This window comes from Zalophus californianus, chromosome 10 (genome assembly GCF_009762305.2).
Source record: "Zalophus californianus isolate mZalCal1 chromosome 10, mZalCal1.pri.v2, whole genome shotgun sequence".
NCBI lineage: Eukaryota > Metazoa > Chordata > Mammalia > Carnivora > Otariidae > Zalophus > Zalophus californianus.
In genome coordinates this window covers 64,666,321-64,688,851 of record NC_045604.1, presented here as the reverse complement: position 1 = coordinate 64,688,851, position 22,531 = coordinate 64,666,321, and the positions used below count along the sequence as shown (strand labels likewise).

The 22,531-nt window shown below is 48.9% G+C and overlaps 1 protein-coding gene across 1 annotated transcript in view; it reads right to left on the bottom strand.

The window, feature by feature from the left end:
• Positions 1 to 22,531, bottom strand: part of KIF26B (kinesin family member 26B) — a 442,287-nt gene that overhangs the window by 120,954 nt on the left and 298,802 nt on the right. The window contains exon 5 of the mRNA XM_027612815.2: positions 20,787 to 20,970. Within this exon, the coding sequence (XP_027468616.1) occupies positions 20,787 to 20,970 (184 nt within the window). The remainder of the gene's footprint in view (positions 1 to 20,786; positions 20,971 to 22,531) is intronic.

The following is a 22,531-nucleotide window of genomic DNA, read 5'->3' as shown; positions in this document are numbered from 1 at the left end:
CCCGGAGAGCTCCCTCCCCTTCCCACCACGTGCGGACACAGGGGAAGATGGCCATCTGCGAAGCAGGAAGCGGGCTCACACCAGACACCAGATCTGCCTGCACCTTCATCTTGGATTCCAGCCTCCAGAACTTTCTGTGAGAAATAAGTGTTTGCTGTGTAGGCCTCCCCCCAGTCTGTGGTATGCCATTATAACAGCCCAAACAGACTAAGACAGTATGCAAATGGATTGTGTATATAAATGAGTTAATGTATGCAAACATTATATATGTATTATGTATGTAAATGAGCCAATGTATGAAAATGCATTGTGTATGCAAATGATCGGTTATATAGATGTATCGTACATGCAAATGAGCCAATGTATGTAAAGCACTTAGCACCGCACTTTGCACGGTTAGCACTACATAAGTATTAGTGGCTATTATCATCACAGCAGAAATAGGAATGTTCTCCCCTTGTCAGCAGGGATGCAAATATCAACGCCGAGTCAGAATTACAGACAGGTCGAGAGGTTCTCTGCAGAGGAACCACCCCCCTCCGCCGCCCCTCAGCGGCAACAATTCCCTAACCTGGTTTGCGTGTGCAGACAGACGACTCCGCCTCTCTCTTTCAGGTCTGCTCTTCCCCCGGGAGGGGAGCGTTACATCCACCAAATAGCTCCGCAAATGTCCAGCTCTCCCCTTCCGCCACCTACTTACTGTCAGCTCGCGGCTGCACCATTGCTGTTTCATTATTCATCAGCCACAATCCAGCTGGAAATCGCTTTGTGCTGCTGGGTTTCCACACTGCCTCCCGTGTGCTGAATGCCCCTCATGACAAACAGCCGCCCATGAGCTGAAAAGCTTCCCAGCTCCCCAGAGTACCCGGCAAGCCTCAGGGGGGCAGCTCTGGTTTCCCCCAAAGGGGCTGCCACCCCTCGCATTGATCGTGTCTGCACGGGCTGTGCCAACCGGCCTTCCCTGGGACAAGGATGGTACGGCCTGAGTTCCACTTGAGCTCAGCTCCCCTTGGGGCCTGGGGCTTTGAAGGTGAGACCCAGAAGTCCAGAATGTGTTCATTCCAGAGCCCAGGGGTGTCTCGGGGAGGCTACCGAGGTGGAGACGCTGGTCCCCCTCATCTGACAAAAATCCTGTCAGGACAGGGGCGAGGGGTGGCGGAGAGAGGCTGCGGGCGGCCAGAGGGAAGGATGCTCCTGGGCAGACAGCTCCTCTGACAGCCGGTCTAACAACCTGAGATTCACATGTCAGATTTCCTCGGGAGGGGGAGACTGCCAGGTTTGACATGTTTGCATTTTCCCAGAAATGGAAGGGTTCCTGAGAACCTTGGTGAAGTCTAAGTGAGATGTGTTAAGCCTCCGTACTCTGTGAAAGCATCACAAAATCCAAGTTCCCTCTTTGTCCTTCTTCTAATATAATTAGCAACAGGAGATAATAAGAGGATTAACATCCGGTGATCTCCAAATTTTAAAACAAGTATCACGGCAGAATTAAAACGAAGTAATACTATAGGCTACGTTTTCTTTCACAGGAAGGAGACGGAATAGCAGGTTGTGGGCCCGGCATCACACGCAGAGCTCAATCAGTCTTCCTCCTGTCTTAACCAGAAGGAAAACTCTTATGTAAAGGCCAGGTCTGCATCTTGGGGGCGTCTGGGTCTCCTTCCAAGAGGGCAGACTGCAAACAGCAGATGCTCGATGCACTGAAGCGATGGAGCTCTGTGTGTTCAGATGAGTATGTACCACGAGAGGTGACTAAAGATACAGCCCCTTCCTCCACAGTTCACGGTCTGCATGGGACGCACACCCAGCGCACGCAGGTGGTTCAAGCAGGAGGGGCTGCAGGTGGCAGGTCACGTGGGAGCCGAACCTCAAGGGACAAACAGCATTTCTTTAGGGCAACCAGTGATGGGGAGGTGAGCATCCCTGGCCCAGCCAAGGGCAGATGAGCAGATAGAGGGCATGACATGGCATCAAAACCTCTTGTTTGGCACCAAAATGTAAAAAAAAAAAAAAAGAACAGCCGAGCCCAAGAAGAAAACAAAACCCATTGTCAGTCACTGTCCATTTGGTAGCAAAAACAGAATTCTTTAAATTGTAATTTAAGTCCTATGAGCCTGCATATGCCAAGGCTCAGAGAAAACAATAGCTTCCAGCACAAGTAGTATAATGATGTGTTGTCACTCTTATAATCTGATAAAAATTCTGCCTCGACTCCCACCAAAGATTTGAGACCATCTGCTGTAAAACTAAATCACCTAGACAGAAATGCCTGACTAACCTTCTCCCCTTATCAGCACTACTCAAGCCCAGGGCTAAGTGAGACACTGGGATGGAGGTCTTCTGAGTGACAAGGTCATACACTTTGCCTTGCAAAGAAGTGTGTCTTTCCCAAGTATTACGTTGTCATTCAAGTAAAAGGTGGCTGCTTTGAGAGGGCAGGCAGGAATAGGACCCGGGGGGTACCCTGTCCCTGCACCTATCTGTCTCTGATCCTGAGTGAACATTTATGCAGCACCCACCTGGTGCAGGGAGGGACTGGGGATGGGGCGTGGTCAGACGCAATCTCCACCCTGTGTGGGGCGTGGTCAGACGCAATCTCCGCCCTGCATGGGGCGTGGTCAGACGCAATCTCTGCCCACAGAGAACTGTGGGGACTGGCAGTAGGCCAAACTCAACACAGCAGAATAAATGCAGAGCTGGAACCCCCACAAGGGTGCTGTGGGGCCAGCAAGAGGCCTTGGGAGACTGAGGGAAACTTCCTGCGGGGAACACCCAAATTCAAGTCTGAAGGAGAAAGGTGAATGAAGAGCCAAGGAGGAAGGTAGGGTGGGGGATGGGAGTGGCATGGCCAAAGGCCTGGGAGCCAGAGGAAGAGGGCCCTCTTTGCAGCACTGGAAACCAGTCCCTGGGGGGCAGGGGTGGAGCTGGAGGGCGGGGAGCAGCCTGGCACTGGACTGAGTAATTTGGATTTTCAAAGGCAGGCAAGGGACAGCTTGACTGGGGATCCTGTGATTAGCTGGATGGGAGCAGCGTGAAGAATCTGGGTTGGACCCGCGGCAAAGTAGCCGCGGGCGTAATCCAGCCTCCGTCCATGGCTGGGCCTGGGAACCACTGCTTCCTTCACAAGAGGAACCCGAGAAGCTGCCGGGGGTCACCTGCTGGGCCAGCATCTAGGCAGTTCATGTGGCCCTGGCTCCGATCCTTGGACCCTAGCTTTCTAAGAGTCAGGGGCCTTTTTGGTACCTAAGATGGGTTTCTTGTCCCTGAAACCCAGGGTTGCCAGTGACCAGCCTCCTAGGAAGAACTTCTATCACTCCCCCCAGTGCCAGCCCTTGGCCCCTTGACCGTGGCTGTTGGCTAAACGTCTCACCTCTGGTTGGATGAGCATTCTCTGAGAATGGCCTCAATTTGGACCTTTACTCAAAAATATCTGTACCTGACCCGTGCTTCTTCCCCCTTATCGTTTAAATCCTAGTTCCAGACCTAAGTAAGCATGCACTCCCATCCCCCTTTACCCATCTCTTGAACAACCACTCAAAGCTTCCACACCCACGGATCATCAGGAATTTGGGTTCCAGCTTCCCTGGTCTGGAAAGTCACACCCTGAGCTCCACAGGACCCACGGAAGAGGCTTTTCCACAGCCCAAAGCCGGCCATGTGCCCTGCACAGTCATCCAACACTTACAATGATCTTGTGAGGAAGAACGATTACTTTCTCCATTTCACAGATAAGGAACTCAGGGCCCAGAGAAATAAGTATCTTCCTGCTATGGACTGAATGTTTGTGTCCTTTCTGAATTTGTGTGTTGAAACCTACCCCCCAAGGTGATGGATTTAGGAGGTGGGGGCCTCTGGGGGGTGATCAGGTCATGAGGGTGGCACCCCCATGAATGGAGCTAGTGCTCTTATAAAGGGGACCCCACAGAGTCCCCCAGCCCATTCTGCCACAGAGGGTACAAGAAATCTGTAACCCAGGAGTAGGCCCCACCAGACCACACGGGTACCCTGATCTTAGACTTCCAGCCTCCTGGGCTGAAAGAAGTAAATTTCCGTTGTTTAAAAGCCTGAACAGACTACGACACCTCCCTGGGGTCACCCAGCAAATATAAGAGGAGAGCTGGGATTCCAATGCTTGTCCTCTAATTCCACGTTCTGTCCACTACACTGACCTACACGTCCCCAACTCATCACACTGCCAGTGGTGATGGGAAAAGCGAAGACGCTGAGAGCCGCCTCTGGCTATCCCTCTTTAAAGAGATCTGCAGCCTTTCTCAGGCTTCACGTCCACTTAAAATCTATGAACCTGTTCAGCTGTTCTGCTGACTAAAGATGAATACACATGAATACCAATTACTGATACTATTCAAGTGATTTGGAAAATTCTAGAAATCTAAAATTAAAAAAAAAAAATCCCACGTCTGTTTCGCTCCCATTGCATAGCAAGTTGTCTCCCCCACAGTGCCTGGTACTCCCGAGTGGGCTCAGAGTGTTTGTGGAATGAGTGAGACCACCACAGATGGGCTCAGAGTGTTTGTGGAATGAGTGAGACCACCACTGAGCATCTGTATGTTTCACCATGTAATCTTACAACGGTTAACTTGGCAGCCTGTGCGTTCTGGCCAGGAGCTCCCCACTGCTAGGGAAATGGGATGGCCGTGGTGAGCCACCGTGGGAACAGATAAAAGGAGAAATGAACATTTTCATAAAGATTGATGTGGCTGAAATCCAGGCATTTCTGTGCAACATTTGTCCTACAGAGGAAGCGGATCGTGGCCAGCATTAACTGTTGGAGATGAGACTACCCATCTAGACCTCCGGCAAGCTGGAGATCTGACTCAGGGCTGTGTGTCCATCTCCTCCAAGATCCACAATCCACAAGGTCGTTGGTGTTCCCTGTCACAGCCACACCGGGTCCTCCTCCAAGGTCTCCAAGGCCTTAGATTTTCTTCCCAATGCCCATCACCTGTTTCACTCCCTGGGCTAATCTCTGCATGGTGGCTTTGCTCTAAACTCTCTTGAACACACACATCACTCTTCTCCCCTAGAAACTGCTTAATGATTGTGAAACAGTGGTCCACAACATGAACTCCCAAAGAAATCCTCATTTCACAAGCACATAGCAAAGGCTCAATAAATACTGCTTGGGTCTGACATGGGTCGCATTTGAATTTAAGGCACATCATCCCCTGCATTGACCTTTCCTTCTAAGTGCTCATTCATGCTTCCTGCAAAGCACCCGTAAATGCAGGGGACGACCTTCATTTGTCTCCTTCTTGCAGGGCAGCATCGTCTTCTACTTGGACACGCTCCTCCTCACTCCAGCCCAGTGGGAGCAGCCACTTTCTTAGTCCTCCCACGCTCAACCTGGGCCAACACCAGCCTTTGCCTAGAATTTTGAGCTTAGGGCCAGAGAGGATCAGACCCTGTCTGGTCTGGTGGAAACTATAGGAATGATATTTGAGAGCTGTTAGCAGCTGGGTGAGGCAAAAGATGGTCTGAACTGAAGACAGAGAGAGCAAGTATGAAGCACTCAGCACTTCCTCACTCCAGAGCTCCTTGATCTCATGGTCTGGTTCCAGGAGCTGCCAGTACCCCTCATCATTTCCAGCTTCTGACAGTTTGCGTTTCTGTTGCTTGAAACTAAAAAGACTGCTAATTCATACAAAGCCCCTTCCATTCTCTTTTGCTCCCCTAATCCCTCCCCACTCCAGACCATACCCCCTGCGAGTACACATATTTTGCAAGATAACTTCAGAACCTGACCTATCATGGATGCCAGTCTCCCATCGTAACAGGAGCATTCCCAAAGGAAAGGAGGCAACACTGGAATTTTGTAAGGTAGGAAGGCACAACCCGGAGTGGGAGCTGGCATTCTATATGACCTTGAACAAAGCCCCTCACTTCACCCCACCTCGGAGGGAAAAAGTACAACTTCTGTAGCACGCGCTTTCAGCAGAATTTTCTCCATGAGCAAAGGATGTGTGAGTTCTCCTGAGAAAGAGTCTGTGTGAATACAAATGCTTCACATGCCACCGTGATTCATTCATACAAACTAACTGCAGGGGAATTGCAATAGTACATCAGTGTGTTAAAAAATGAAACAAAAGTACATCCTTTCCTGCCTGCTGCTCTATCAGTTGTCATCACGATGCAATATGAATCCTGCAGGAATATTAGAGTGTACTCAGTAGAAAGGAGTAAGGGAGAAAACTCACCGGGAAGCCTATTATCTTGCACGAATTTCAGCCTTGTCTGCCATGATGAGCCAGCGTGGCGATGATAATAATAATAGGTATTTTTAGTTTGCATTGTCTACCTAGAATGATTTTTAACTCTCTTGAATAGCAATTTCTGGGATTCTTAAGGACAGAGGTCATTTTGAACTCATCTGTGTATCCGCAAAGTAACCAGGACATAGCGGGTCTGCAATGCATGCCGTATTCATCACCTGGTGGACAGACACGCGGGTGAGCTGGATGGTGGATAAATGAATGAGGGAGGAAGGAGGCAAAAGCAGAAGAAATAATCATTAAATGAAATCTTTATACTCTCTGTATTCTTTATTTATTAAAGAGAGAGAGAGAGCATGCGAGCACCGGGAGAGGCAGAGGGAGAGAGAGAATCCCAAGCAGGCTCCGAGTTCAGCACAGAGCCCAACAAGTGGCTTGATGTCATGACCCTGAGATCATGACCTGAGCCGAAACCAAGAGTCCGACACCTAACCAGCTGAGCCACCGGGGGGTCCCTTTACTCTGTATTTTAATGTCTTTCAGTTCAGTGGGTTCTACCTGCCAGGTGTACATCTAAGCATTTGGGGGGGCATGAAAGTGGTGTAAACCCTCATGCAGACAAAAGACTCAGTGGAGGAGACAAGTTATACCTGTAACACAAGGCGACGTAAGGTGGGAAGTGGTTAAGGAGCAGAAACCGGGCTAGGGGTCGGCAAGGCACAGAACGTCAGAGAGGAGAGGGAGCCGGCTTGGGGTGGATACGGGATATGATGGAAGCAGGCACTTAGCCAGATCTGGAGGAGCAGGTGCGTGTGCACACGTGGCCCACGGTGAGGGAAAAGCAGGAGCGGTGGCCATCAGGGTGGGCAGGCACGAGGGGCTCAGGGTGGGTCTTCTCCTCACACTGCCTCTGGGGACCATAGCTCAATGCACACTCAAGATGGACGTCTTTTAACAAAAGCTGAAACTCAGCCGTTTCTACTGTCACTGATCTGGTGTTCTAGACACAGAACTCTCGTGGGACTGAATCACCTGGATAACTCGACGTGGTCAGGGTGGGGTTAAATATCCAGTCAGCTCCAGGGGTCCCGTCGCTGCTGAGCTCTGGTCCTGAGTTCTCACTACTCTGGAGCAGGGCTGACATGCAAGGGCTCTTTCTCCCACAGAATTCAGAACAGGTTTCTGTTTGTTCATTTGTTTGGGCCTTTAAATATCATCCTGAATATTAATTGACTTTCACTGCACAGAAACCACGGAAGGCGATCCATACCAGTATAGCTTTCAGTGCAAGGGATAACGCAACACAGTGAGGAGTACGAAGCTCTCCAACATGATGAGGGAGGGGGACAGTGGGGGGACTCTGGCAGCAGAGGGGGCCTGCCCCACGCCTGCCCCAGCCCCCGCTCCACCGCCCCACACAATCAGCTGCACCCCCGCAGCGGGGGACATCTGCACATCGGGCCTTTTCTGAAACCGAACGGCGACACAGAAAGCATGCGGAGAGATGGTATCGTGTAGTGGTGCGGAGAGCAAGTCACGGAACAGGGCTTCGTGTCCCAGCTCCACAGCGGATCGGGTCTATGACCTTGGGCAGATGCCTCGAATCCGTCCCAGCTTCCTGGGATGGAAAAGAGAGGTGATTATCACAGACCCCTCCACAGGGCAGAAATGAGGATTTCCCAGTGCCCGGCACAAGGAAACAGCTAATCTCCGCTGTATGATCAGGAAGAGAACACTGGAGACAAGATGCAGGGTCTCCCCATCCGCTCGGAAAAGCCGTGTCCCCTCCGGTCATTCTCTTGTCCTCTCTGAATCTCAGTGCCCTTGTCTACGAGTAGGGTCAACTCTGCCCACGTCCCCCCTGCTGCCCACCTCTCAGGGCTATGTTGAAGGTCAAGGGAGGGGATCCAGATGACAGAAGCTGTAGGCATCACACACAGAAGTGAAGGATCACCACAGGGCAATGGAGACCCAGGTCATGATTCCATCCTCCACTCATTCACCTACGTGATGGTAAGTTATGTGTCAGTTTGGCTGGGCCAGGGTACCCAGATGTTCGTCAAATATTATTCTAAATGTTTCAGTGTTTTTTTAGGTGAGATTAACATTTAAGTCAGTAGGCTTAATTGTTGTGGTTGGGCCTCATCCAGTCAGTTGAAGCCTTACTAGAAAAAGACTGACCTCCCTGGAGGAAGAGAGTATCCTGCCAGCAGACTGCTTTGGACTCGAACTGCAGCTCTCCTGTGGGTCTCTACCTGGGACTTGCCAGCCTCCACAGCTGATCTTTCCCTATATGTATGGGTGCATGCATATGCAAACACACGCACACACACACACACATCCTGTTGGTTCTGCTTCCCTGAGAACCCTAGTGTACCTCCCATTTACTGAGCACCATTTACTGAGTAGTGTTCTGGATTCAAAGGGGGACAAGAGAGAGGGGACCCTGCCATCCAGAAGTTTATAGTCAACAGAGATCCATTAAACACTGAATTATGGAGATCGGTCATCCAAAGGGTGATAGATCCAAAGAAGAGAAAATTGGGGCCCCTAACCAAGGAAATCTTCCCCAAGGAAACAGCGTTCCTGAAATATCCATTGGATGGGCAGGAACCGGCCAAGCGAGGGCTGAGCAGACCTGTAGATGCGAGCAAGCTTTCCGGGGGAGGTGCGTTCACAGTCTTTTGCTCCCTGCGCCCCCTCCTCATGCGGCATCTTACCACTCGCCCTTGTAACCAGAGCGCACAGCTGAGTGCAGGGCTGTGTAGACGGTGGCGGTCTGAATGGCTCTACTTGTCCTCGAGTCCTATGAGGGTGCTACTTTTCCCACTTTTTACAGAGTAGGGGAAGGAGTGGGAAGCAGGCAGAGCAGCAAGCCCTGCTCTCAGCTCATCCACAGGGTGAGGCAATCCCAAAGGCTCTTACTCCTCTTTCCCCAAATCAATGGTGAGGTGGCGGGGAGCATCTGGCCAAGCAGCTGAAGGAAATAACCCTTGGGAGAAATGAGTCCCTTTTTTCCCTGCAAACGAGTCACAAGATTCCATAGAGGGCTCTCTGTTTCAAGGCTGAGAGAGAAACAGCTTTGTGTGGTGATGATGGCTGGAGGTGTGTCTGGACGGAACACACCTGCCTGACCCTGTTCTCACCTCGCCCCACAACACACCTAAGGCTTTCCTACTGCCTGGCCGCCAGCAGCTCATCCATCACTATGGCTGAACCAAACGCACGACACGGTCTTGGTCCTCTGCCTTTCGCCCCACACTGGCCTGAACTGCTCCGGTCTAAGGGGTGGGCCCGCCCATTTTCACAGATAGGCGGGGTCTTCAGTGCAGTGCAGGTGGTGCTGCTCTGGGGTGGGGGTGGTGCAGCATTTATTACAGGGCCCCCCAGGTTAGCTGGACCACCTGAGAGCATCGGGATGGAGCAGGCAAGAGAGCTCTGTAACAGCAAGCTCACACTCTGGAATAAGAGAACTGAATTTGCAAACAGAAGGAGCTAGCACTGGGAAAGAGACTGATTTTACCATCACTGGTCTCAGCAAGAAAAAGTTTCTGGTTGCCAAAGCTGGTACAGTGCCCCACTAAAGAATCCACCAAATATCTCACTGGTGGTGGTAAAGAGATCTCAGCTCTGAGTGGACAAAATATCTACCTGAGTGGTTGGCTGTGGCATGGAGCGCAGAGCAGACCAAGGGAACAGGAAAAGAATTGGAAAGGAATCCTGTCCCCAGCACTAAATGCTACTATAATGGTTCTATTTCTGGTTGTTTATCTGGGAAGTCAAGTACTCAAATTCAATGCTGGAATTTAGAGGTCAGTGTTGCGAACTGCAGGTTGGTGTGCCTCCCAAATGCCTACGTTGAGATGTTAATGCCCAGGTAATGGTATTAGGAGGTAGGGCCTCTGGGGGTAATTAGGTCATGAGTGGGGAGCTCTCACCAATGGGATGAGTGCCATTATAAGAAGAGATGAGAGAGCTTCCTCGCCCTCTCTCCTCTCCCATCTCCCATATGAGGTATGACAAGATGACCACCATGTGCATGCCAGGAAGAGAGCTCTCCCTGGACCCCAGATCAGCCAGCACCCTGACCTTGGGCTTCGCAGTCTCCAGAACTGTGAGAAATAAGTTTTTGTTTCAGCCCCAGTCTATATGGTATTTTGGTTAGCAGCCCGATGGGCTCAGAGGGTATTACAGAACAGAGCTAAGATGGACCCGTAAAGCAACGGGAGAGAATGGGTAGTTGGAGGACTTTTTGATTCAGGAACTATTTAACAATCTAAAGAAAATTATGGTTTGCTTTTAAGAATGTATCAGAATGATTTCCCCCCTCCATAATGATTCATTTTAGTTCAATGAAACATTGGAAAGGAATTCAAATATTGTGTTATGCAAGTCATTCCGGAAGCCAGAACAGCATTTCTTACTCTGAGACACAAAGGAAAACTTTCTAATTAACTCAGCAGTTTGGACTCACCATTTTGTATAAAGCATTACTATCAATCCCATTTTAATGGGATAATTATAGCAAATCATGATTAACTTTCCTTGCAGCCATTAGCAAGAGAAAGACATAGAAAGATAAGATGCGAGAAATGTTAGCTTAAAATATACCTACTATTCCCATTCTTTTGATATCAATAATTGTCTCATTGTGCTGAGCCTGACCAAAATGTGGTTTTTGGACAAAGAATGATCAAAAGCCCTATTCTGGCATTAAAATCCATCTTATTGCCCTTTGGTTAATTGAGAACGTGGCATTTATCCCAGAGAGAATTCCCTCATTTTATCTTGTGCTTTCATTCCATAAGTCAGGATGCTAATTAGGATTACAGGTATTCCAGGAGGCCCCAAACCTATCCAATTATGGCACAGGTTTCTAGCCTTTAAAAAGTCCCCTTAGAAAAATCACCTTCTCTTTCTCTTTCTATATGGTTGCATGTCCACATGCATACACACACACAACGCCTATCATCTCCATAATATCTTTTAAAAAAAATACCCTAAAAAAAAGCCAGTTGATTTGAGGCTGAAAATCACAAAATGAGGAAAAAGACGAACAATCTCTCTTGCAAATTATGCCTTAAAGTCTTCATGACTGATCAGCTTCCTAAGTTAAAACTTCTCTCTTCTCCCACATAAATGGGCTGATAAGTTACTTCACTTTGTTGGGCCTCGGTTTCCTAAGAGTCACAAGGAAAGGATGTGACGAGATGATGTTCCGGAAGCTTCCTCAGTGAGGGGTGTCCAGTGCCTTTGCTCTCTGCCAGGGTGCGAACACGAGGCAGCATCTTCTTACAGATGTCACTCTCCCGGGGCAACATACATGCTGCAGAGTAAGTGGGGCAAGGACCTCCAGGGTCTTTGTCATCTGGATGTTCTCGATGTTTCTGCCTCCTCTGCACAGCATTCACCATGCAGAACAGATCCTTCACATGCCGAACACCCAATCAGAACCTCCTAGGCTCTAACCAGGATTACGTGAAAATGTTCAACAAGTTTTGAGCGTCCCTCATGGAAGCTGGCACTGAAGGGGTACAAAGATGGAAAGAACATGATACCCTTCCCCCAAGAAATGTGCAACCTAGTGAGAGCAACCAAGAAGGCTATTTCACCAGGAATGCAAGGAATGGAAAGCTAGCTTGCCCACAGAGATCTCTTGTACAGCGTGGCCATGGAGATCGCTGTCTGGGGGATTCACATCTCTGGAGCTTGAACCAGAAGGTTTCAGAAGGCCCCCGCTCCACCTAAGGCAGGCAGAAGTTCAGAGGACTGGAAAATGTAGAAGCTCCATGAAGAAAATGGACCTACAAATCTCTTCCCTTTCCTGTGCTCTGAACACATAATAATGGACTGAGACATAAGACAGGTAACTCTGGGCTGCAGGACCCAACTATTCCTCCCTGCTTACCCAAGAACCATTTCATCCAGTTGGCTCTTCGTAGACAACCCGGGCAAAGAGAGCCCCAAATGGAGTATTTTATATATGGTAATGTACCCTCCTGTCCAAAATCAGATCTAAATGAAGCTAAAATGTGCTGCTTACCCTTCTAATTTTCCTTCTGATAAGAAAAGCAATGAAAAATTACCTCCATACGAGTTGACCAGCAGTATTAAAGGCAGTCACGCTAGCAATGAAAATGGCACCCCACTTTCCTTACACGTGTTTTACCCGGACTCTTTCTGTCCAGTGGCCTTTAATGGAGAACATCTTCTAATACTTCCCTCTCGTCTGCAAGAATGAAAGCTGCTAAATGTGAGAGTGGCATGGCAGGAGGTGTAGACAAAAGGCCCTATGACTGAGGGCATCTGGGTTTGCTCCAGAAGCAGCTGGGCCCTTGGAGAAGCCCTGGGTGTCTGGGATGGGAGGGCGCTAGGACCGCGTGGAAACCTCTGCATGGGGTAGGAGGGGTGGGGGAGTGGAAAGGACCAATCTAGGTGAATGAGTCAGAAAGTTTTCTCCAAGCCTCCTTTCCTCAGATGCAGCCTGGAGGAGGGGTCAGAATAAGAAAGAAGGGAAGGACAGAAAACCAACTCCAAAGACAAGAGCTTAGCAGACTCAAGCAAAACCAGCGGAGCATAGAAAGGAGTATCTGTAATTAGGGAGTAGAAGGTCACACGCGTTTACTCCCCAGAAGAGCTGACAATTTAATTTACAAAGCTATCAGACTAGCCGTCCCGATGAATTATTTTGTATTATTTATGCAGTATTATTTACGCATTCTTTCCCCTGCTCCTGCCCCCCTCCAGCACACTGAAATAGAGAGCTCACAAGTCACTTTTCCCATCTGTAGCTTTTAAGGATGGAGTAGACACTGGTGAGTGAGTAGTGGAGTCCGGAGCTTTCCATCATTTATATATGCTTGAAATGAATGTCAAAGGCTGGCTCAAGTCTTTCCCGTTCTCTCCGATAGAGTTTCAGGATGAGGAATGATAGAACCGATAATGAGGAATTTGACAATTTGCATACTGTTTAAATAACCTGGACCTTGGTGGGCTGCAAGGCATGAAATTCTCCTCCACATAACCCGGCATCACTTCCTGAACAAGGGAGAGATACACCAGCCATTTCTACTTGTTGAATAAATAAGAGCTACATGAATACCTTTTAAAAATCTGATTTTTATCAAATTTGTCCGGTTGTTTTCGTCTTGTAATCAGAATGTCAGAAATCTCGGTTTCCTCTTCCCTACAGTATCACAGAGGTTCAGTACGGGCAGACCTCATTTCATTGTGCTTCATTTTACTTACCACGGGCATTGCGTTTTTTATAGATTGAAGTTTTGTGGCGAGTCTCCTGGCACCATTTTTCCAATAGCACCTGCTCACTGCCTGTCTGTGTGTCACATTTTGCTAATTCTCCCAATATTTCACACTTTTTCATATGTTTGTTATGGTGATCTGTGATCTTTGTTACTATTGTAGTTGGGGCACCACACACTGTGCCCATATACAATGGTGACCTGATCAATAAATATCGTGTGTGTTCTGACTGCTCCACTTCCTGGCCATTCCCCAGTCTCTCTCCCTCTCCTCGGGCCTCCCTGTTCCCTGAGGCACAACAAAATTGAAATTAAGCCAATTAATAACCCTCCAGTAGCTTCTAAGTGTTCAGGTGAAAGGAAGAGCCATATGTCTCTCACTTTAAATCAAACGCTAGATGTGATTCAGCTGAGTGGGGAAGGCGTGTCGAAGCTGAGATAGGGTAGAAGCTAGGCCTCTTGCACCAAGCAAGAGCCAAGCTGTGAAAGCAAAGGGAAAATTCCTGAAGGAAATGACAAATGCTACTCCAGTGAACACATGGATGATAAGAAAGTGAAAGAAGAAGAAAGCCTTACTGTTCATATGGAGAACGTTTCCGTGGTCTGGATAGAAGACCAAACAGCCACGACATTCCCTTAAGCCAAAGCCTAACCCAGAGCAAGGCCCTGACTGTCCTCAACTCTGGGAAGGTTCAGAGAGGTGAGGGAGCCGCAGAAGAAAAGTCTGAAGCTGGCAGAGGTTGGTTCACGAGGTTTCAGGAAAGAAGTCGTCTCTATAGAAGTGCAAGGTGAAGCAGCAAGTGCTGATGGAGAAGCTGCAGCAAGTTCTCCGGAAGATCCAGCTATGAGAATTCATGAAGGAGGCCACACTCAACATCAGATTTCAATGTAGACGAGACAGCCTTATTCTGGAAGAAGATGCCATCTAGAACTTTCATAGCCAGAGAGGAGAAGTCAATGCCTGGCTTCAAAGCTTCAAAGGACAGGCTGACTCTCTTGTTAGGGGCTCGTGCAACTCATGACTTTAAGGTGAAACCAGCACTCTGTTGCCATTCCAGAAATCCTAGGACCCTTAAGAATGATGCTAAATCTACTCTGCCTGTGCTCTGTGACCAGAACAACAAAGCCTGGATGACAGCACATCTATTTACAACATGGTTTACTGAAGATTTCAAGCCCACTGTTGGGACCGATGCTCAGAAAAAGATTCCTTTCAAAACATTACTGCTCACTGGCAATGCCCCTGGGCACCCAAGAGCTCTGGTGGAGATGGACAATGAGATTAGTGTTGTTTTCATGACTGCTAACACAACATCCATTCTAAACCCACGGATCAAGTTTTCAAGTCTTATTATTGAAAAAATACATTTCGTAAGACTACAGCTGCCATAGATAGTGATTCTTCTGATGCATCGGGGCAAAGTAAATTGAAAGCCTTCCGGAAAGGATTCACCATCCTAGATACCATTAAGAATATTTATGATTCATGGGAAGAAATCAAAATATCAACACTAATAAGAGTTTGGAAGAAGTTGGGTGACTTTGAGGGGCTCAAGACTTCAGGGGAGGAAGTCACTGCGGATGAGGAGGAAAGAGCTGGAGAACTAGAATCGGGGTGGAGCCTGAAGACGGGACTGACGGGCTGCAATCTCATGATGAAACCTGAATGGATGCACAAAGAAAGTGGTTTCCTGAGATGGAGTGTACTCCTGGTGAAGATGCCGTGAAGATGGATGAAATGACAATGAAGGATTTAGAATATTCCAGAAACTGAGTTGATAAATCTGCAGCAGGGTTTGAGAGGACTGACTCTAATTCTGGAAGAAGTTCTCCCATGGGTCCAATGCTATCAAATAGCATCACATGCTACAGAGAAATCCTCCATGAAAGGAAGCATCAATCGATGAGGCGAACTTCATTGTGGTCTTATTTTAAGAAATTGCCATGGTGACCCCAACCTTCAGCGCCCACCACCCTGAACACTCAGCAGCCACACCATGGAAGCGAGACCCTCAAGCAGCAAAAAGATTACAACTCGCTGAAAGCTCAGACGGGTAGCATTTTTAAGCAATAAAGTAGTTTTAATTAAGGTATGTGCATTGTGCTTTTAGACATGATGCTACTGCACACCTAATAGACCACAGTATCATATAAACATAACTTTTATATGTGCTGGGAAATAAAAAAAATCATTTGGCCAACTTTATTGTGATCTTTACTTTTACTGTAATGGTCTGGAACTGAACGTGCGATATCTCTGAGGTGTGCCTGTAATCAAATGGCTTTCACCGTAAAAAGGCTTATAAATCTGTAAAGGAAAAATAGTCTCCACTAAGAAGCTCACATGGTTCTTTTATTTTTTTCCTATGCTATGAACTTCCACATGAAACAAGAGACAGTTTAGGATGAAGCTAAATCTAGACAATGTAGGACCTAGTGGTGACACTGGCCAAGTTGTGTGTGTGTGTGTGGGTGTGTGTGTGTGACAGAGAGAGAGAGATTATTTAGAGCACATACCTTTTTAACAGAGGTCAAAATATGCTGCTACTGGGTTTGAAAAATAGTGCTGAATACAATACAGATGGCTTAAAATCAAGGGCTGAAAAGAACGAACAGCCCCAGCCTTTACTGCACAGGAGACGTAATCCAGCCAGACAAGCAAGTCTATTTCTAAATCGAAACTCTGAAGACTCCACCAAGTCACCTGCCTCCGGGCTGCATGGCCCGAAGAGGATTTGGGGGAAGCATCTGAGAAACGCACAGACGGGTGTGGGCGGATGGTGAGGGGGAGCCACCACATGGACACCACGCGGGGATGCCTTAGCAGGGGTCCCCCGGAGCAGGGAACAGCGTGGAGGATACAGGAGTGGGGGCTGAGGCTGCATGTCAGGCACACATCTTTACAGGAGCCTAGAGTTCATGGAAATCAGGACACCCGCCCCGCCTTCCTTTACAGGGATGTGCCCAGAGCAGCCAACCAGCTCCACTGTCCTGTGCCCTGCTGGGACGCAGGACTTCTATAGATATTCGCTGAGTGAATCGAGTATGACAAGCCCTCCCCAACCTGTCCCAGCTTAACTTTCCATCATGCCTCTTCATGATCTCTCCATCCAATTTTCTGTGATCTTTCTATATATATTCTGTAGAATCTGTTCTCTTGCTGCTAGCACTCACCTATAAGAGTTTTCTTATATCCCCAAAACATGAACTGGGGGAAAATGGGCTGAGCGCTTCTCATTCTGTGCTTTGGAGGCATTCCCGGAGGTTCTAAAGGAAAAAGAAGGCTCCTTTCTGCCTTCATGCTTCATGGATTTCCCTTCAGGTATTCTTCTGGGAAGAGGAGAACTAGCCAACGTACGGGTGGACATGACTGTCACCATTACCAGTCTCGCCTTCGAGAGCACTGCACACAGGAGGCATGGTGGCAGAACCACACACTCAGTGAGCTAAACAGATAACATGATTTGCTCTAGAAGCTTGTAATCCAAGACAAAGAGCTCTGACATTAAGCTGTGACAACTAACAAATGAACCTTAAACATGGATGTTAATTAATTGTGCAAACAAATTTCACAAAGAGCGGTTACTGACCAGGAGAAGGAGCCATTTTCAAACAGATTAGAGGTATAATTTACATATAAGCCAAATCAATGAAATATAAATGGGGACTAAGCTGCTTTCATCCACTAATCATTTTTATCTATTCATTAAGAATGTCTCTACAAGACCACCTAGTATAGTTTGGTTTATATTACTTGGAAGTAATTCCAACTTTTCCTTAAATCAGATTGTCCTTCATTTTGGTCCAAATTGGTGAGTTTTTTTTTTTTCTTTTAGAGAGAGAGCATGTGCATGCGCACATGTGCGTGAGTGGGGAGGGAAGGGCAGAGGGAGAGAGAGACTCTTAAGCAGGTTCCATGCCCAGCGTGGAGGCCATCTCGGGGCTCCATCTCACGGCCCTGAGATCATGACCTGAGCTCAAATCAAGAGTCAGATGCTTAACTGACTGAGCCATCCAGGTGCCCCAAATTGGTGAGATTTCTAAGACTGACTGGAATAATGCACAAGGCTATAAGTGCCATAAGGACTGGCATTCTGCCTTGTGTGTCCATGACTGCAAGCCTAGTGCCTAGCACCATGCCTGACATACAACAGATGCCCAGCGAATGTTGGCAGTGTGCCCAGAAGAGTGCCAGGTGCTGACAATATCAGGATGTTTCCTGTGTTTGCTGAACTGCAGCTCCAAGTACATTGAAGTCACTGCAAATTCTTCGGTCACCATGGCGTCCAGAAGAGCTCTTGCCTCAAGCGGTGCTCAGTGGCCGCAGGGACTCTGGGTGGAGGGTCTGGGGAGCAGTTGACACCAGCAGGGAGCGTCATGGAGCACCTCTGATCTCACTGTGGGTCTGCTCTTGGCTGCGCCACCCGCCCTTTCTTGCCCAGCCTCCACTGGATGAAGATAATGGGAGCCCAAGGTTATTTTGTGACCCCCGCGGCTCCCTCACATTCTTGACTCCACCCTCAAATTTTAAAGGTCGTGTATATCTAGTGGCAGCCCAGCGAGACCTAGAAAATAAAATGGCTTAATGCTCCTGACTCAGGAGGCACCGGAAGATCTCTTACCCTCTGGGGGCCTCAGTTACCTTGTTCGCTAAATGAGAGGCTTGCTCTAGATAAACGCATCCGCCTCTTCCATGCCCAGGTCTCCTGAGGAAGTCCTGGGGTGGCTGAGGCATAAGAGGTCAGGGTTGAGCTGGGTTTGTGCCCCACCCCCACCTCAAGTGTAAATAATAAAGTTGCTTCAGGCGATTCCATGAAGCTTCCCTACTTCGAACCTACGGATTTATATATAGCACCAGTTATGTTCCATATTAAACTCCACTGTATTTCTTAGAGATGTTAATATGCAAATTTTGCAACAGAGCTACATTGATGGGAATGAATCCTTCCGTATGGGTAAGGACTGCAGCTCCTTATGGTGAGGCAGCAGGGGGTGCGAGAGCAGGGATGTGGGAGATGAGCGCCCCTTCAGCAGGTCCAGGCCCCCCAGCACTGTGCGGAGGAGGTGGCAGGATGCGAGTTCTTACCAACCTCTCGTTTCAGCCATACACCCGATTTCAAGGAGTATATGATTACTACTCCCTTCCCAAGTCCCTCCCTCCCACGGCTGCTTCCTCCCACCACGGCCCCCCACCATGCTCGGCAGACAGCTGCCACCTCCATCACCTTCTGGAACACCCAATCTGATGGGCCCATCAGTGACACACTTTCTCAGACACACTCAGGACCTCCTGCCCTTCCTGGCCAGTTCATGGCCCCCATCACCCCTTTCTCTCCCACTCAAAGAAACATATGGGATTGAGGTTAATGCATGAGACAGAGGCTATCTTCCATTAAAAAAATAAGTGTGCTTGCACGCTTTTGTTTACTAACAATTATAACCTTAATTGTGGTTATATCTGGTCTTACTCCTGCCTATCTTATTTATAATCCTACTTATGTGTGTAGAATAATATCTAGTCTGCTTATATCTGACCAGTGCTCTCCAAACTATTTTGATGCAAGTGCGGGGTCATCCTCTTGGCTGGTGACACTGTTTCTGTTGGTTCAGTCCCTTGGTGACCCGGTCCCGTTGTCTCAGAATTGCAGGGAGGGGGTTAGGGATGGGGCAGGAGAGGACAGGGGGCCTGTGGCTTGGGGCCCAGGCCTACCTGAAGATGGAGCTACCCTGACCCTTGTAGGAACCACAGAGAGGCCACTGTTACAGATGCAGGGAGGCAGTTTCTTATGTGGTTCATTTTGAGGTATCCTGGATAGGGCTATGTTGGGGTATATGAGTAGGCCAGGTTGGCTAATAATCTCGCATCCTCAAAGTGATAACATTTAATATTTGTTCACATTTGTTCAGAGGAGAAGTTGGATATGGCTCAGAAAGTGAGAGAAGGAGCCTACAATGATAAGTCCATATCGTCCAGGACAGTTCAGCTCTGGTATTAAAGTTCCAAACTCCTTAGCAAAACAAAAGCCCACATACACTTAAAAAAATGGCTCAGATGATAGATTTTATGTTACATGTATCTTAGCACAATTAAAAAGAAAGGAAAAGATTTTAACACCCTGCAGTTACTTGTGCCCACCCTCCCCAGAAGGTAGCATGTCAATCACCCATAATTACCCCAGTGAGGGTGTCCCTGCTCTCCCTCAGCGGCTCCCCCGTGAGTACTTCCCTAGACAGGGATCCTGATCTGTAGGGTTTTCACCATCTCCGTCCTGGCTGGTGAGGCCAAGGCAGCCCCGCAGCCTTCTTGCCTACTTTGCTTCAGGGCTGGAAAAACCATCAGTGGACAACTGCCCACCCTACCCCATGCCATGGAACATTCCGGAACTGGATGCTCTCCACTGGAGTAAGCATGGCTCTATTCAACATAACCTTAAAGTTTAAATGCCGTTGGGAAGAGTAACAGAGCAAGTTAATACTTTCCCAATGGGCTGGTGAAATTGAGGTGGAGGGGAGAGCTTGGGAGGAGGCAGAGAAAGAGTGGGGAGAAGAAGGGGCAGAGGGTCCCGGACTCCAGAAGGACTCCGAGTTACGGGAAGACCATGAACCTGAACAGCAGAGTCTGGGGGTCAAGGGGAAAGGGGATTGGTGACAGTAAGAGCCGGGTCCTCACAGCATAGCAGCTTCCCCATTCAGCCAAACCTGCAACTTTCCAGAAAGAAGCCGGGGCGGAACACGTGAAGTCGGTGGGGCACCGGTGAGGTTGTGCACCCCGTCCTACTTCTGACGGAAAGGAAAGAAAGGCAACAACCACCTTTCTGGAGCTCAATGTTCTTATAAGCCTTAGCGTGTTTCCTAACGGGAGGGCAAGAGCGACAGTGACTTTACCAAGACGCCCATGTCAGCACAGAGAGTTTGGGGGTGACGCCTGAAAACAAAGTTACCCCGAACCCAGCTGAGCTGCATCTCCTAATAGCCTTGGCCTGTTGGCGGGCCTCCTTCTGAGGAGGTATGTCTTCCCTGGGGCCCCTGCCTCTGCCTGCTGCCTTTTGTGTCTCTGTGGTTACAGTCCTGTGCAACACCACACAGCTGGTTCGTCCTGCCCAAACCCAATCAGATCTCCAGTGATTTGAATGTCTTCATTTGCAATGCAATGCATGTAACTAAAGAAAAGTTTACGGTCCTTCCAAGTGAATTTAAGCTTGTCTCCTGCTCTCCCCACACCCTCTCGTTTTAACAGCCAAACTGGGCTCCTGGTGCCCTTACCCCTTGTGCACAACCCCGCCCGCCGAGCGCCTACCTTGCCCAGGCCTGGCGTGTCCTTCACCTTGCTGACGGCCCGCAGCAGACAGGGTGGGGCCGGCGGAGGGCAGGTCTGCAGAATACCGCTGAAGCTGGTGGCAAAGAGAGGGGGCTCGGCCACACACGAGGTGGAAGGTCGGTGTTTCTTCTTTTTAGAAGACAGATTTAACTTCTGGGCAGCTCTGGAAGGAAAAAAAGTGCAGAAAAGGGACAATGAAGGGCAAGTATGGTCCAATGTCCAATCAGATATGCCAGGCTCACTCTATTTAGCCACTTTCCCTTAACCCCCCAGTTCTTCCTGAAGTTAGATAGTTCCCTGTTCATCCTCCGGGGGCTCGGAAGCGGCCCCTTACTACAGCGCAGTAAACCTAGTGAGCCACCCAGTCACTTACACAGAGGGGAAAGAAAACAAACACAATTGCACGGTTCTACAATCACGGTTTCTAAAGACTTGTTTGAGATCCACACTCGGCCTAAGCATGGATACAGTTGGTTGTCTTTGGGCAAAAACAGCATCTATGAGGTTAATCATCCCACAGCTTCTCTAGTATGAACTCAAGTGTGAGAGGCCTTACGAGTTATTTAGAAATTCTAACACCTTGTAAAATCCCAACCAGCCTGATGAAGAACCATGTGGCGACCAATCCAGCACACTCCGTGTGTGGCTGAGGAAGAAAAACACACAGGCCAGGACCACGGGGAAACATAAGTCAACCTGGTTTTGGAAACGTAACACCAAATCAGAACAGAGTCCAGTGAGGGTGTACGGTGCTGAGACTATGGGCTGCTCGTGTGAAAAACGGGCTTTGTGCAGGGTGGTCTTTCGATACAAAACGCAATTCATGGGGGCGCCTGGGTGGCTCAGTCCGTGTAGCGTCTGCCTTCGGCTCAAGTCATGATCCCAGGGTCCTGGGACAGAGCCCCACATCGCGTCAGGCTCCCTGCTCAGCTTCTCCCTCTCCCTCTGTCCCTCCCCCGTGCTTGTGCTCTCTCTCTCTCTCTCTCAAATAAATAAAATCTTTAAAAAAAATGCAATTCACGGGCAAGTGCCCGGGGTGAGGGTCAGCGCCAACAAAGGTGATATAGAGAGGGCAGATAGGGAAAGGCGGGAAGGAGGTTGCCGGCATCATTAAAAGTGTTGGGGGTTCACATATCCTCTCCTACCACACAAATGTTCTGCAACACTTACACCATATCATAGCGAGTGGTGGTGGGGGTGGGTGGGGAGAAATCAAAGCAAGTGGCCACGAGGCCAAGTTACTGCAGAGGCTCTGATATACTCACTTCTGGATTAATTCCAGAGATAGTGGGCTGCTGGCTTCTTCCTTTTTCTTTAGTCTACCATCCACGCCCACCCACGCCGCACTCACAGACCCTGCAGAGGAGGAGAGTGAGGGTCCTGGAAGTTAAAGCGTATGCAGGGTCCTCCCAAGGACATCACCCCAGGGTTCCCTCCTCTCTCTCCTACAATGCCAGATTTTCACTCTGGAAAATCCCGGATCATTCCTAACAGCATTCAAGCCTGCTGTAGTTTCTCCCATCTTAAAGGAAAAATACAAAACCTCTTTGTGGTTCTTTTTCCGCAGCCAGCTCCCGTTCTGTTTCCTTGCTCATCTTTGCACAGAACTCGGGGCAAGAGTTGTCTATCCTTGTTTTCTCTGGTTCCTTTCCTTCCCCTGCCTCTGAGCTCATTCCAGTGGGGGGGTCCGACCCCCAGCTGCTCTGTATCTGCTCTTGTCCCGG